The 16,037-nt window shown below is 38.6% G+C and overlaps 1 protein-coding gene across 2 annotated transcripts in view; it reads left to right on the top strand.

The window, feature by feature from the left end:
- Ibtk (inhibitor of Bruton tyrosine kinase) overlaps positions 1-16,037 on the top strand; it is a 66,641-nt gene that overhangs the window by 42,710 nt on the left and 7,894 nt on the right. Inside the window, exons 22-26 of one of the 2 annotated variants that reach the window (XM_051140568.1) lie at positions 1,441-1,589; positions 3,204-3,364; positions 5,957-6,049; positions 6,573-6,716; positions 14,913-15,059. In XM_051140568.1, the coding sequence (XP_050996525.1) occupies positions 1,441-1,589; positions 3,204-3,364; positions 5,957-6,049; positions 6,573-6,716; positions 14,913-15,059 (694 nt within the window). Of the gene's footprint in view, positions 1-1,440; positions 1,590-3,203; positions 3,365-5,956; positions 6,050-6,572; positions 7,055-14,912; positions 15,060-16,037 lie in introns of those variants that run through there. The other variant, XM_051140567.1, reaches the window with a different exon arrangement.

Raw genomic sequence — 16,037 nt, 5'->3', positions numbered from 1 at the left:
GTTCAGTCATGCTCACAGTCATGCCAACACACACACACACACACACACACACACACACACACACAAACGACATTCAAAGCTGGAGATTTGCAAAGATATACTTTATGCCCCTTTCTTTAAACTTTGCATTTAAATTTCATGAAATAAACCTGAAAAACTTAACGTTATCTGAGATAATGGCAAAAGGAATAGAATTTGCTCTCTTGAATCTGGTTTCATGTAAGTCCTGATGCTGCATGACTTCTGTGGCCCAAGCAGATAATGGTGAAAGGAGGAAACTTAATTGGGGTTTTTGAAACATCTAAGCCTACAGGGGACCAAAAGGAAAACTGAATGAATGGCAGATTTTTATCAGAAACAGTGGTGTGGAGACCTAACATGGTGTAAATCCGAAAGTTAGACAAGTGGTCCTGCCAAGATATTTTGTTTTAACCAAAATTAATTGCTTGCTGTGCCAATCATTTAATTGAGTCTCTTGATTTTAATGGGTTTGAAGGCATACAGTTTTAAGTGTAACATCTGAGATGAAAATTTGCTTAAAATACCTATGATAATAAGAAAAAGTCTGAATGCCATCTCCAGGCTGTTTTTATAAGTGGACAGCTGACAAGGACCACCATTTGTCTGGTGATTTCCTTAAGGAAACAGTACATCTCAATGAGGAAGAGAGAGCAGAGCACACTTCATTAACTTTAATTAGTTGTATAGCATTTACACCTCCGATAATGTTGATATTTTCAAGTTTCTTTTGACACTTTATGTAGGTTCTAGTTAATTTAAAATGTGTGAATTACCGCCTGAAATCAAGTAGCATTTACTTTGTATTAGTTTGTGATAAATCTGAGTACTAGGGATTTCAGAGGCAAGCATTTAGCTTATCTCAGGGGGTGAGCTAATTAAAGTTCTCAGATGCAAATTTTTTTCAGAGAACAAAGGAACAGAAGATCCCTCCAACAGGCTGCCTGCCGCTGGGGTCAGTGGCAGCCCATGCTCTTGGGCTGTCTGCTGGCACACCTTCCCCCACCACGCCCCCACCCCTTGCCCCCTCAGCTCCCCTGAGCTGCTACTTGTCTCACAGCGAAGCTGCCTCCCTGCAGAGCACAGTGACTTCTGTGCATGGGGACTGCAGAAAGGGGACAGGCAGGGTCTGCATTGATATGAAGTCAGTTGTCCCTTCTTTCTTCATACCCTTCCTGAGAAAGGAGGATAACTGTCTCTTCAAAGCAGATCTTATGGAGCTCTGTGTCATTGAGGTTTATTAGGTAGTTGTTAGGTACTTAACCAATGTCATTGTCACCTTAGTGTGTGCTGGTGTGGTGGGTGTAATCTAAGTTTTATTACATCTAGATCAATCAGCTTCACCTTTGGCTCACTGAGTATAACACATATGTACTTAATATGTCTATAGCTAAAGATTACTTATTTTATTTTATATTTTAGGATTGTTAAAGTCTGGTAAGACCAATTCTGTGGAGTCTCTTCCGGAGTTGTTGACCTCAGACTCTGAAGGAAGCTATGCAGGAGTGGGTAGTCCCAGAGACTTACAGTCGCCTGATTTTACAGCGGGATTCCATTTGGATAAGGTTGAGGTTGGTCTGAAAGCCTTGCTTCCTCACCTTCATGTTGGATGTGCCTACATTTTACCTTAGTTTTCATTATATTGTCTCAAACTTTGAAATACTCTCCTGGTATTAAAAAACAAAACAAACCAAAACACTAGTATCTATAAAGTTAGTTTTTTTCCTGAGTTGTATAATTATTCTAATTATAGAAATTTAATGCAACTTTGGATCCTTTATGAAGTTCATTTCTAATCTTTTTACAAGTAAAATATAATGATGCCAAATATAATGATATATAATATAGTATTATTGAATAGACACATTGAAAAGTTTATTTGCAGTCAAATTCCAGAAATATTTTAGCAAATGCCTATTAAAATGAGATAAAATTTATCAGAGATAAATGTTTTTTGAAAGTAAGCCTTGTTTCAAATTCTGCGGTCTCTTTCTCATTCATGGCGCTAACTAGAACACAACCATCTGGAGAGCTCTTCCACGGGCTGGCTGGCTGACTGGCCTCAGCTGCAGCGCTCCTCCTCTGCTTAGCTCCCAGGAGGTTTTCTTTAGACCTCCTTTAATACCTGTGCCATATTTTCAAAACCAAATCATTTTTGTACAACCTTTGCCACATTCACAATACATATTGGATAATCTAGGAATTTCTTTTTCATTTTTTTTCTAGATAAAGTTTCTTCATGTAGCCCAGGCTGTCCAGGAACTCACTCTGTAGACCAGGCTGGCCTTGAACTTAGACATCCACCTGCCTCTGCCTCCCAAATGCTAGGTTAAAGGCGTGAACCACCCCTAACCAACAGCATACCTAGGAGTTTCCGAGAGTATAACTGTACTCGTCTTACACAGTGCTCAAGTTTAATACAGGAGTTTGAGGGAGGTGGTTGGTCTCCTACGGTTAATCTGAAGGACAGCTGAGATGTAAGGAAGACGGAAGGGGCACAGTGAGTGTCTTGTGAGAACAGAAGAGTCTGCCCTGACAGTGCGCGTGCCACATAAAACCTCTCTGAGCCTTTTGTACTAGCAGTGACTTTAGGGTCCTCTGATGAAGTGTCAATATTACTCTACTTCCATTTTATTTAAAATACTACATCGTAGTGTGCATTATAACACATATGTACCAAATTTTGATAATCCAAAGTTAACTTTACTCTTAAAATATAGATTTTAATATTACTGCTTCATATCTTATGTGTACTACTTTTATTTTCATTTTTGTTTGCTATTTGTCTAAGTAGAAGCTTAACATGTGCATTTACTTTCCTGTGTCCACAGCAGCTAGCTTATAGTAAGTGGTGTGGGTGGGACCTACTTGAGCAGTGCCCTTGGAGACAAAAAAGCTGAAAGTAGTAGCTGCTTGGGTGTCACTGACCATCATCTCTAAGCTATTGAGTTCTGGTCCTGGAGAGATGACTCAGAGGTTAAGAGCACGGGCTGCTCTTCCAGAGGTTCTGAGTTCAAATCCCAGCAATCACATGGTGGCTCATGACCATCCATAATGAGATCTGGTGCCCTCTTCTGGTGTGAAGGCCTGTATACAAGCAGAACATTGTATACGGAAATAAGTAGGTCTTTAAGCTACTGAGTTCCCTGCCAGCTGTTGCTACTTAGTTTCCTTTTTTTTCACAGGGGAAATCTAAGCCATATGTGAATGGAACACCTCATCCATGTGCTAGGGAAGATTTAAAACCATGGGAGAAATCACCAACAACTAAATCTGCTCCCCAGTTCATCCCCAGTAACAGGGCAGACCCTGCAGGCTCTGCCAGTTGGGCTGCTGGCTCTTGCAGGTAGGATGTTCTTCTTTTCTTAACTAATTAATTATTTTAATTGAAAAAGTTTATACTATATATTCTCGTGTGGTTTCCATTTCCTTATTTCCTCCCAGATCCTCCCCAAGTCCCCGGCCATCCAACTCCATGCCTGGCTTTTCTTTCTCTCTTTAGAAAACAAACAGGCAAAAACTAACCAACCAAATCACCAGATTTAACAAAAAAGTCACAGGAAATGCACACACTCACACACAAACACACAAACACACACATTCCAAACCAATAAAAACACAAAATTGGAAACTATAATATACAAGCAAAAGACCTGTAAGATTAAGGAGGAAAAAAAAAGACAAAAAAACAAAAGAAAGGAAAAAAAAAAAAGGTCAAGCAAAGCAATATAAAAATACTATTGGGTTCATTTTTTGCTGGCCATCTACTGTTAGGCATGAAGTCTGCCCTTAAGAGTGATTTGTTTCCCCAACAAGACTTCATTGGAGAGAACTAGTTTCCTTTTGCAAGCAGTTTTTAATTGGAGATAGCGTCTGGATTAAGGATGGGAGCTCATATCCACTTTCTCCTCTCAGGGATAGGAGCCCATCTGCCGTAGACCCATGGGATCCTTGTGTTTGCTGCCATAGTCTCTTGAGTTCGTCTGTGCATCAGTCCTGTTGTGTCTATAAGATACTGTTTCTTTAATGTCCTCCATCTCCTCGAGCTCTTAAAATATCTTTGCCTCCTCTTCCACATAATTTTTCTAGCCCTGAGAGGAAGAGGGCTTTGATTAAAATTCGCCATTTAAGACTGTTTCAGAGTCTCTCCTCTGCACATTGTCCAGTTGTGGGTCTCGGTATTTGTTCCCATGTACTGCAGGGGGGTGTCTCTGATGATAGCTGAGTGAGACACTGATTTGTGGGTATTGCAGAATGCCATTAGAAGTAATTTCATTGCTCTGTTCGCTTTGGATTCCCCTAGGCCTGTGGCCTATCTAGTCTAATGTTTTTGGCCACTTAAGCAGTGTCAGGCATGGGTTCTATCTCACAGAGTGGGCCTATCAGATAGTTGTAATGGAGGACAGGAAAGAGTGACAGTTGCCTACCTGAATCTCAGCCTGGTGTAGCCATTCTCTATTTCTATGAAAGATTACTATGAATTTTTAGCCAAATGAATATTTTTAATGAATGAATACTAATTTATCCTAATACATAGAACATTATCTGCATGCATAAAAATTGCTAACCAGCCATAACAGGCCTTTCCCCCCTCTAGGTGTAATTCATTGTAATGTCATCATTGACATACAATTTGTGTGAACACCTAGAACCATGTTTTAATTGTTTTAATAAACATTTAATGAATAGCTGATGTAAAGTCGACAGTGAGACTGCCTTTGTATGTCATTCATCACCTTGTACATTCACAAAGTGCTTAGCAGTCACAGCATTCTCAGTGTAGTGTATGCACCAGCATTTCTACAGCACGGTCAAGTACTGCCTACTGAGAAGAGTAATAAACTTTTTAAAAAGAATTTTTACTATTGATACTTCATAATTATTTTTAAATTTATATTGTTATTCTTTTGAGAATTTCATACACATCATTCCTACTGCTCCTCACCAGCTCCTGCCTCCTACTCTCAAACTCATGATCTCTTCTTTTATAATTATGATTGCTTCATATTTATATGTACACGCACACACACTACTGAGTTCATCTAGTGTGCCTCACATGTACATGTGATTAGAGCTGACCACTTGAGATTGGATAACCTATATGGAGCTTGGCCTTGGAGGAAACTGGCTCTCTTTCTCTCAGCAGATATTTATTGCCCACAGCTCTTCATCTGTGGGAGGGGCTTTCTGAAAGTTCCTCTGTCCATGGTGGCATCATGTCTCCTGGTTGTGTCACCATGCAGGCCTTACTGAGATTTCATGAGTACAGCTTCCCTGTTGTGACTTAAAATATTTAGTAGCAGAGTTTCTTGATGAAAGCAAATAAACGATATATCACCCTTTAATATATGATAATGTGAATTATCCTTAGCTATGTCATAGATTTCACTTATATCAGAAACTTATTTCCAGAGATTATAGAATTATTTTTATTCTTAGCAGTGCAGCTACCCTTCACTGGGGCTCTCCAGTATTGTTGAGCATTCCCATATTTTCTGAAAAGTGCATGTTTTTGTTAAGAGTAACTGGTAGTAAGTGTTTTGTTTGTTTTTAAAAATGAAATGATTGTCAAGCTTCATTTATCTGTAAGGACAGACTTTAATTAGAACCTTAGTGAGTTCTTTTGCCTAATTTAGATGACCCAAGGCTCCTTCTGTTGTTTGGGTTTTTGTTTTGTTAGTAGAATAATTTCAGGTTATCATTCAACTTGAAGACCTTTAAAGTATTTAGTTGTTACATATGCATCTGTGGGAGTAGCTGTCATTCAGAATACCTCATTTGAGGCTGGCGGAAGCTAACAAAATAAATTTAATTATTACTTAGACTATAAAGTAGTTATCATCTGTAATTATAGGTTCTTTTAAGTTTTGTGTTGAGTATTGTAGGTAATGAATGCTGTATTACTTTTTTTTAATTTTTTTTTTTTAATGTCTTTTAGTCCTGTGAGTCCTCCTGTTGTGGATCTCAGAACCATCATGGAAACAGAAGAAAGCAGACAAAAATATGGCGCAGCACCAAAGTTAAGCTTAGGGTTAGTTAAAAAAAAAAGTTCAGACAAAAGACTATGTTGTATTGTATTTCTGTCCTGCAGAATTGGAATGATATACTGGATCTTTCCTGTTATTTTTATGCATTTGATATAATAATTAAAAGCTCCTTGATAGGTAATAGCCCCAGTACTGTTTGCTAGCTACGTGTTAATGATTGGGTCAGGTGGGTGCATTAGCACACTAAGGTACAGAGGTACATGCTGGAGTGTAGTTATTACTGACATGGATGTTGAGATGTTTTGTTCCTAAGAAATGATACAAGTTCTTTTAAAAAGTATGCTATTTGGGGGCCTATGTGTAGCCATTGTTTGATCCTCAGCAGTATAAACTGATATTTTAATGGTTGAAACTTAATAGGAAAGATATTACGATGGTCTTGATTAGCAGAGACTAATGCTGAGTGGTTTAGTTTTGTTTCTAGTATAATGATTTTTTAGGAAACTAAGAGTTCTCAGAAGCAGTGAAGCCAGTAAAATAATTGGTTTACTCTAATTTAATTTTTAGAAAAATTATTTCTCATGGAATCAAACTTTCTCAGAAGCAACGGAAAATGATCGCATTGACCACCAAAGAAAACAATTCAGGAACAAGCAGCATGGAACCAATTCTATCAGCTCCTTCCAAGTCCCCCAAGCCGGTGAATGCATGGTATGCTCCAGTTGTTCAAAGTGCAGGAGGCTTGCCTTGGCTTCAGTGGTGGTGCTTGGCTTCTGAGTTGTTTCTAAAGTCTTTTAAAATACTTAATTTTCCCTGTTGGCTTTTAACTTAGATGTTGGAACTTACGCAGTACATGTTGGACTCGAATCCAGCTTTGTCTGGGTATGGTCGGACTTTTGCACACTGGTCCCATCTAGGGGAGAGGGAAGTGGGGCCAAGTCCGGCCTGGGTGAAGAAGGATTCTGAGCAGTGGATCCTGAATGTGATGGAGGAACACCTGGGAGACTGTCAGCAGACAGCGCCTTTATTGAAATGGAGGCTAGCTTATATGTATAGTCAGGAGAGGGGAGGACAAAGGAACAAGGGAAGAAATGCACCTAATTTGCATATGCAGCCCTGATTGAAGACAGGCAAAAGTAATGACAACACACCAATAGGGGCAGGGACTCTCCAAGCCTATCAGTCAGATATGCAGGCTGAAGGCCATATGATTCCTGAGAAGCCAGGGAAACAGAAGCTTAGCTGACTTTATTACGATGTGGCCTTTATATCTATGGAGTTGAGTAGGCCTGAGCCTGATTGGAGTAGGGAGTGGCCCCACTCCTGCTATGCTCTCGAAGAGATGTTTGTGGGTATAGGCAGTCAGTGCTGAACCATCCCTCATCTCGACTGGGAGCTCACAAGTACAGACTCTTTAAAACCTTTTGTTTCATAATTAGATATATTAACAGGCATCATGGTCTCAAAAGTGGATTTACTTTTTATTTTTGGATGTCCTTCTTGCTATTCTGTAGTTTCTGTTGAAATGGAATTAGTGTTTCATTTTAAAATGAGGAATCAATACACTAAGATTTCACAAAAGTAAACTTGATGTTCAGTATTTCAATCCCTTGTCCTTTGTGCATCCTTGGTTGTCTTCTACAGTACAGTTGAAGCCGCTCTCAGTTGGCTGAGCAGTGCTGTTGACTTGGTGTTTCACCATGGGAGTTTGTGCCATCACTGTCTTCCCATGGAGGCCACATTACTAGGAATCATCTCTAAAGATGAGTTGTGTAAAATGTTTGTGGTACCTTCCAGTTTCCCTTCGTGGAAACTCGTCATAATGCTTGGAACCCAGTTTAAGAGTAAGGTACATGGATAGGGGGTCAGGCAAGGAAGGGACAGGAGGGTCCTCTGTCACGGGATTCCAGGGCATTCTGGCAGTGTTCATGCCTGTCAGTCTGTTCCTGAAAATGAAGGGGTTGTTTAAGTGCCAGTAGGTGCGGATTGTGGTCAGTGAGAGAGGAAGCAAAGGAACAGGAAATGGGGAAACGCAGCTGAGAGGTGTTGAAGACTTGAAGTGGGCCTGGTACAGCACTGAGGTTTTCTCTCTAAACACAGGCATGGATGGCCATTCTGGATGTTACTATAGTCTGAGAGAATAAATCAAATACTTCAGAGTACTTTGAGCGTAATAATGTGGATCTCACTGTGTTGCCGTTGGCTTACTTTAGAAGCCAGCAGTAAGCAAGGGAAGGGAGTCCCAGGCTTTGTCCTGCAGTATCTTTCTTGGCGCTAGTGTTCTGTGGTCTGTGTCATTTGCTGTGGTGCCTCTTGGCCTTTTTGTAGAGGTCAAGGTTCAGATACTATGATGGATCTATTTACTCTAAATGTTTCTCCCGTTCGGTATGCATGTAGCAGAAATCTGTGTATATACACTGTAGGATTGTCCATATTGTCATTACTTCAGTAATTGACCTACAGCCTTATAATCTGTTGTTAATGAATGGTTAAACACTCTTTAAAGGTATAATACAATGAGTAACGAAGAGAATGTTACTAAATATAACCGTGTAGATGGATCTTAGCAGTTTATTGATAAAGAAAGTCCAAAAATCATAATATCTAATTCATTCATAAAACATTGAAACTAGTGATTGATTGACACTGCTGTTCGCTTCAGTCGTCTCTGTTCTGGTTTATTTTTATGTCTTATTACAGTAGTCTCTTGCTTATGTTGCTTTTGTGCTCTGGTTGGAAATACTGCATGCCTGTATGCGTGTAGCTATATGACGTCTTGCAGTCTCCCATTGGCATCCCACGTACGTTGGTGATCTCTTTAGTGTCTTTCCCCTCATCTCCAGAGATCCTAGCTTTCTAATGAGCAACTTCTGCTTCCACTGACAAGCTCTGTGTATTTAGGTGCCATCGTCCTGGAAGCCGATCGTGATAAAGAGGTTACTGCTGGTACTTGGTTCTCAACGTTTGGTACAGATTTTTTCATATGCTTTTTCCATTCCAATTTAGACATGGCGCACAGCTCACAGCTTATTCTTCTTTTCCATTTGACTTGTGACTTTATTTTTCCCTGTGCTATGGTAGTTAACATCTGGTCCCCAGCCACACCACAGAAGGTCTGGTCCTGACAGTGTCTTCAGCAGACAGGAGTTCCTAGGGCTCTTTCCATCTTGTCAATCCAGTTTCTGTCTTCCTGTCTGCTCCTGCTGGTTGTCCCTGTAGCTGTGTACTGGTGCAGAGTCATGCTGGCCTCAGTCTGCTGGGCCTGGATAGCTGTGCTCTTCTTACGTCTTCATTCAGATTGTTCTTCTGCTCACTTCTTAGGGATCTTAGGGGAAGGTAGTCAAACACTTGAAACCTCACATTTTGATGTTCAAATTTAGTGAACTCTTTTCCCTAGTCATATGCAGCGTGAGCTGAGTCCCATGTGGATGGCGCTATTTTCTTAAAATGGAAAAGAAATCTAGTATTGCCTGTTTAGGGAAATTCTGTGAATGTGGGGAGAACAATGCCATTAAGCTTGGTAGAAACATGAGGATATTTTCTTTGAAAGACAATCATGCCATGATCAAATGTATGTGATATTTATTATACACTCCTTTCTTTATGAAAACACAACTGAAAAACTTCAGAGCAAATAAACAAGTAAGTAATTGTATATATCTTAAGAGATCAAATATAACTGACCAAATATAGATTATTTTGACTTGTAAATGGAAGTTGTTTCTGAATTAATTTATTGATGATTAAAAATAAATTAATGTTTATGCTTAATGTTCTTTTATCACTTTAGACTTACCTATATTCTCATCATACAAATTTTTTTTCTTTACTGCTCGACATTGAACTGAGGGCCTTAGGTGTGCAGGGCAAGCATTCTGCCACAGAGCTGTGCTCCTCCAAAACTGCTTTTTTGTGAAACTCTTTATGATACATACGTTGCTTTTATTTATACTCATTAAATAGTAAACTGAAACAACTTGGAAGGATGTACATGCAAATATATTTGTATAGATATCTATTTAGAATAATATAATATATGAATATAATAGGCTGTGAGGTTATATGCATTTTATCGTATGTTATTGGCACAGACCTGAAAATATTTGTTAGAAATTTAAAGAATACATTATATAGAATAGTTAGTGGGCAGTTTTTAGGAGCTTTGAGGCATGTTCAGTACAAATTGAAATAAATATTATTATTTGTTGAGGAGTGATTTTCTTTCTTGAATTAGTATATCTCTAAAGTTTAAATTGAGCTTGAGGCAAAAATGTAATGAATATAATATGCTGCTTTTGTTGTATTATGATTATTAGTTATGTACAAAATACATACTTAAAATAGTACAGTTAATCACATTATTCAGTATAATACATAATTTTATTTTTAAGTCAGACACATGTGCAGTGAAATGTGTAATGTATGGTGACTATTCCTCAGACACCATCCTTTTAACACATTAATTGAAAAATAATTGGCAATGTTTCAATTACTTTCTAGTTATAAAAAGTAGAAAATAAGTATAAAATTAGCATTTTAATTTATAGGCTATCTTTACAGAATGTACTTATGGTGGTAGTGATATTTTAAGCTACATATAATTTATTATCTATAGAATCACCTAATGAAAATTTATGTTTGCAGATGTTTTTATATTTGCCTTTTTATTAATATTCAATATGCAGTTAATTAAAGCACAAGTGAATCTACTAAACCTTAAACCATGTTTGTGGTAGTGTTTTTACTAGTCTGTTCACACAGACATGCACTAAGTCTATGTACGTTCCCAAGTTATGATTGTACCCTTGCTACATACAATTAGGTGTGGCCATGGAAAATACTGAATACAATGGGGCTTTGCATTAGGATGAAGTTATAGCCAATTGAATTCTAAAACTAATGTGAAGCATTCAAGTGTATGTGGGATCTGGGCACTTTTCATTTTCAAATGTTTTACTTGGAGAAATACATTTTTCACTCTCATCTTGTGGACAGTGTATGGTCTTTGTGGCCTGGCTTGATGTCTGAATGTACATTCCTTTGAGATAGCTTATGTAAAATAATTGGAGTTATTTAACCTTTTTGACCTAGAAGTTTTATTCACTAAAGTTGCTGAGGCTAAGGAACAGAATCCTGACTGAATTTTGCATGGATATACACGTCTGCACATATTTCTCCATAAAGTTTCTGTGGCTTTTAGGACAGAAAATAGCCAAAGCCCGAGTTCGGAAAGGAAAGCTGTGGGAAACGAGACAGTTGTAAATCTGGGCATAGCCAGTGGAAAGGGCAGGGCTTGCTGGGGCTGCGGCGTCAGGCTTCGTAGGTGGTTGCTGTGCGCAGCTAATGAGTGTGTGAGGTTAAGATATTTTGTAAGGAACAGTTACAGTTCTTACTATTTTTAAGGAGTTTTATCCTAAGCAAAGAATGTTTTTCTCAGGAAAAGGACTTGGCAAGGTGTATGCCGTTTAGCACATATGGGAATTCCTAAATTCACAGCGGCTTGTGCTCTCTTCCTAGTAAGGGCTGTCTGCAGCGGGGTTCCCAGCCGCCCCTGGCTTCTGTCCTTCATGTCATCCCTACCTTCAGATAAGGCCAGGGCTGCAAAGGAAATGAAGGTGGCTCTTCCAAAAGGACTTTTAATTTTTGTGTTCTCTGTGTGTGTCTTATGGACAAAATTTTTATGATAAAGTCAAATTTAGATTTTTTGGGGGGGATTTTTTTTTAACACAAATACTTTAGTAGTTCATGGTTCTGAAACAAATTTGTAAGAAACATTTTTTGTCTCCTACTGCTTGAGATCTTACTTAGACTAAGTGACCTTAACTGTGGATACAGCAGTCCTCTGAAGGGCGTGCTGCTGGAAGCCTGGCTCTACCCTCCTCACTGAGTTCTGTTGGGCCTGTGTTCCCCTCTTGCCTTCTCTACACCGACATGAGGAGTGTCTGTCAGCACAGAAATCAGCAACTATTAAGTTCTCAGACTTTTTCCAAAATTATGTATTTTATCTTTTCCATGCTTACTTGGATTTTTGTCCGAAATACATATTAGAAAATAAAGACTGATGGGCTTTTGTTGGTAATCATCTTAAATCTGTAGATCAGTTTGAGGCATGACAATTTAGTATTCTCTGAGTGATGAGCATCCTAAACCTTAGAGTTTCTTTCAACAATGTTTCTAATGCTCAGTATATAAATCTTACATATACTTATTGCTAACTATTTTGTTTGTGATGCCTCTGTTGTCTCAGTCAATGGGATTTTCCATAGGATTTTTCTCATCCTGTCATCTTAATATGATGAGTTGTATTGATTGGCTTTTTTTTTTTTTTACGGTGATTTTAGTGTCCCTGAAATAAACAAGCCCCTCTTTTTAATTGTATATTGTTGTTTTTATGAATTACAGAACATTGCTGTCCTCTTAGAGCATTCTTACTGGAATATTATCTTTAATCATTGTCCCCTCTTGTACCAGACCCAGTGACTGGTAATTTTCTTTGTTGCTGGTAGATTAGTTTTATTTACTCTAGAATCTAATGCAATTGGAATATATGTAGTTGGAATATAATATGTAGCTTCAGCTGTGGAAGTAGGTGCAATTTCTGTCTTTTACAACTTACCATGATCTCCAGACTTACCTCTGTTGGGTATATGAACACTTAGTCTTTGCCTAAAAAAAGTTTTTTTTTAATTATTTGCCCATACCATGTAAATTGTCACACTTTTCTCCTTTTGGTTGTTTACAGAAGTTCCTCATTAACTTTGTAATTCCTGTGGACATTGTGTTATCTATTGTTCCATAATGTTTTTTTCCTGTAAAGCAGCTTCAGTGTTTATTGTCTGGTTTCAGGTATCTTAGCTAGGTGTCTCTGGCTCCCTTCTGATGGAGCCCAGGCCTGTTAATGGTTGCAGACTTCTCTTGGAGATGTAGGCTAGATTGACATGTTTCTTTTTATTGATGTGTTAATGATTTCTTTATACTGCTTTCTGGTTTCCCTTGTTTCTGAAACAAACTAGCTACATTCTCATATTGTGATGCACTTCTGGCTTTCACGTCACCACCACCCCCTCTAAAACACACACACACACACACACACACACACACACACACACACACATCTTGGTATTAAACTTGGGGCCTCTTGCATGCCACGCAGTCTATACCATTAAGCAAAGTGTGCTAGTCCTCAGCTTTTTCTTTTATCTATAGTTAAAGCAAATATTTAGTTTGCTTAAGGATGTTTTTTAAAATTTGTCTTTGGGCTTGCTAACATTTTTAATCTTTAAATTTATGTCTCTTGGAAAATGTGGCGAGATTTTGGCCATGGTTTGGTTTACATTCTTGTCTTTTGTATCCTTCTGCTGGCTCTGGTTTCTCTAGTTACGTCCGTTGGCCATTTAAAGTCACATTACTCACCAAGGCTAAGAAATGAGTGTCAGTCATCTGTCTGTTCTTCACATTTAAAATTTGCATTTCATTTATCTCTTTTACTGGCTTTCAGTCTGCAAGTCCATCTAAGTAAAGTGTTTTAAACATTTTAAGGTTTGGAATACCGTTGTTATTTTTTCATTTCTTTTTCTCTGCTGAGTTATTTACCTGTCACTCATTTCATTCTATCTGAGTTAGGGTTTCTTTTGTTATTATTATTCACGCATCTATTACGTCACTTCCCTCTTCCCCTCACAGCCCCCCCCCCCCTCCCCCCCACCCACCCCCCCCCCCCCCCCCCCGTTTCTCTTGATGTGATAAAACACCACAACTAAAAGCTATTCGGGGAGGAGAAGGCTTATTCTTGTTAGAATTCCACATCACAGTCCATCATTGAGAGAAGTCAAGGCGGGACCTCAAGACAAGAGCAGATGCAGAAGCCATGAGAAATGCGGCTTACTGGCTTGTTCCGCCTGTGTTTTATACAATCCAGGGCCATTGGCCCAGGTTGGCATCACCCACAGTGGGCTGCACCCTCCCACCTTAGTCATTAATCAGTGAAGTGCCTGACAGACCTGCTTATCAGCCAGTCTTATGGAGACGTTTTGTCAATGAAAAGTCCCTCTCTGAGTAACTCTAGCTTCTATTGAGTTGACAAAAAGCTAACCAACACACGCCCCAAATGTATTTTTTTCTTATTTGTTGCCGAACTATAGTAGCTATTTTTTAACATCTAGAGTTTATATTCAGTGTTGGTATCTAGTAATTCCTTTTTCTTATGGCACAATTTTCATTGTTGATTCAAAATCAACAAACTTCTATTGCCACATGGAAAATGATAATTAAATCATTGTAAAAATTTTAGTGTAGACCCCTCCCATTTTTGGGCATACACTGAGTAGCCATGTCACAGAAGTGTTTTCATGTGTCTTTGTTTGCCGCTGCTTTTCTTTTGTGTGTTAAAGCAATGACCAGAACCAACTTGGGGAGGAAAGAGCTTGTTTCACTTGCACTCCCCATAACCCACCATCATGTGGGGGTCAGAGCAGGACCTGGAGGCCGGAGGTAAGGCAGAGGCTGTGGGGGAAGCTGCTTACTGCCTGGCTCCCTGTGAATTAGGACCAGGGTAGTCCACAGATTTTCCTACAGGCCAGTCTGATGGAGACATTTTGTCAGTTGAGGTTCTCTCCTTAAGATGACCTTAGCTTGTATCAAATTGGCAAACAAAACAAAACAAAAAACAGTATACCATGTCCTATTCAACCATGCACACTAAAACTCTGTTAGAATAAGCAGTTGTAGGATTAAAAATCTGTGAAGCTAACATATTTTCAAATGTTTTTGTTGAAAAATCTATGAAATCAGTTTTTCCTTTTATTTTATTTTATTTTATTCTTTGACGGTTTCATACACTGTATTGTTTGTCTTCTTGTAATGCCCCTTTGCCGAGTGTTTTAACACGAGCTTTGCTTTCTTTTGCAGGGCATCTGTAAACTCACCTTCATCTACGTCATTCCGGGATTTCTTACTAGAAGAAAAAAAACTTGTTACTGGCCATGGCGTAGGAGATCATGCCAAAAAAGTTTGTTTTAAAGGAATTGAAAACTCTCAGGCCCTAAATGTTATGAGGTAATAAATTTAAAGCTAATACATTTTTACTTTAAACTATTCTGTGTTGGTTTCATGTTCTGAAATGATGTTAAAAGTATACAAGGCAGAGCCGGACATGGTGGCGCACACCTTTAATCTCAGTACTCGGGAGACAGAGGCAGGTGGATAACTGTGAGTTCAAGGCTAGCCTGGTCTACAAAGAGAGTCCAGGACAGCCAAGGCTACACAGAGAAACCTTGTCTTGAAAAGCCAAAAAAAAAGTATACAAGGCAGACATTATAGCTTCTTATACACTCAGGATTAAAGTTAGCTCCTCTTTCTTTCTTTCTTTCTTTCTTTCTTTCTTTCTTTCTTTCTTTCTTTCTTTCTTTCTTTTGTAACAGCTTTGGAGATATTTGCTTATAAAAAATTGTATGTTGAAACCACAGTGGGGTTTTGGAATCTGTCTCCACCCATACATGGTCACATACTCAAAGCAGTGACTATAATCACTTCTCCCAGAATCTCTCATGCTCCTTTTCCCTATCGGTCACCCGCAGATTTTTGACAATATAGATCTTGTATATTTTAGCATTTCATGTCAATGGAGCCATGCAGTGGAACCGTCCTTGCATAAAACCTGAACCTTACTTACTGTAGTTATTTTGGAACTCATCCGTGTTGTTATGTATCGGCGATTGATTCCACTTACTCTTTGTGTCCATCTAGAACAGCCTACCTCCGTGTATCTATTACTGAATTTGGGTGTTTCTGGTTTCAACTCAAGTTACTTTATTTATTCATTTAGTTCTTGTTTTTGAGTCAGGATCTCCTAGCCACAGATAACCTGGGACTCCCTTAGTTGTCATCAACTTGGGTTCCTCCAGCCTTAGCTTCACAACAGTTATAACTCAGCTATTCTAGATATGTTTTATACTGATTTTTAGAGATGCTTCGTATATTAAATGCTTACATGATACATTAAAATCTATACATAATTTATTAATGGTAAAATAT

This window comes from Acomys russatus, chromosome 32 (assembly GCF_903995435.1).
Source record: "Acomys russatus chromosome 32, mAcoRus1.1, whole genome shotgun sequence".
NCBI lineage: Eukaryota > Metazoa > Chordata > Mammalia > Rodentia > Muridae > Acomys > Acomys russatus.
Note: the sequence above shows the minus strand (reverse complement) of the source record. Positions and strands in the feature narration are given on the sequence as shown.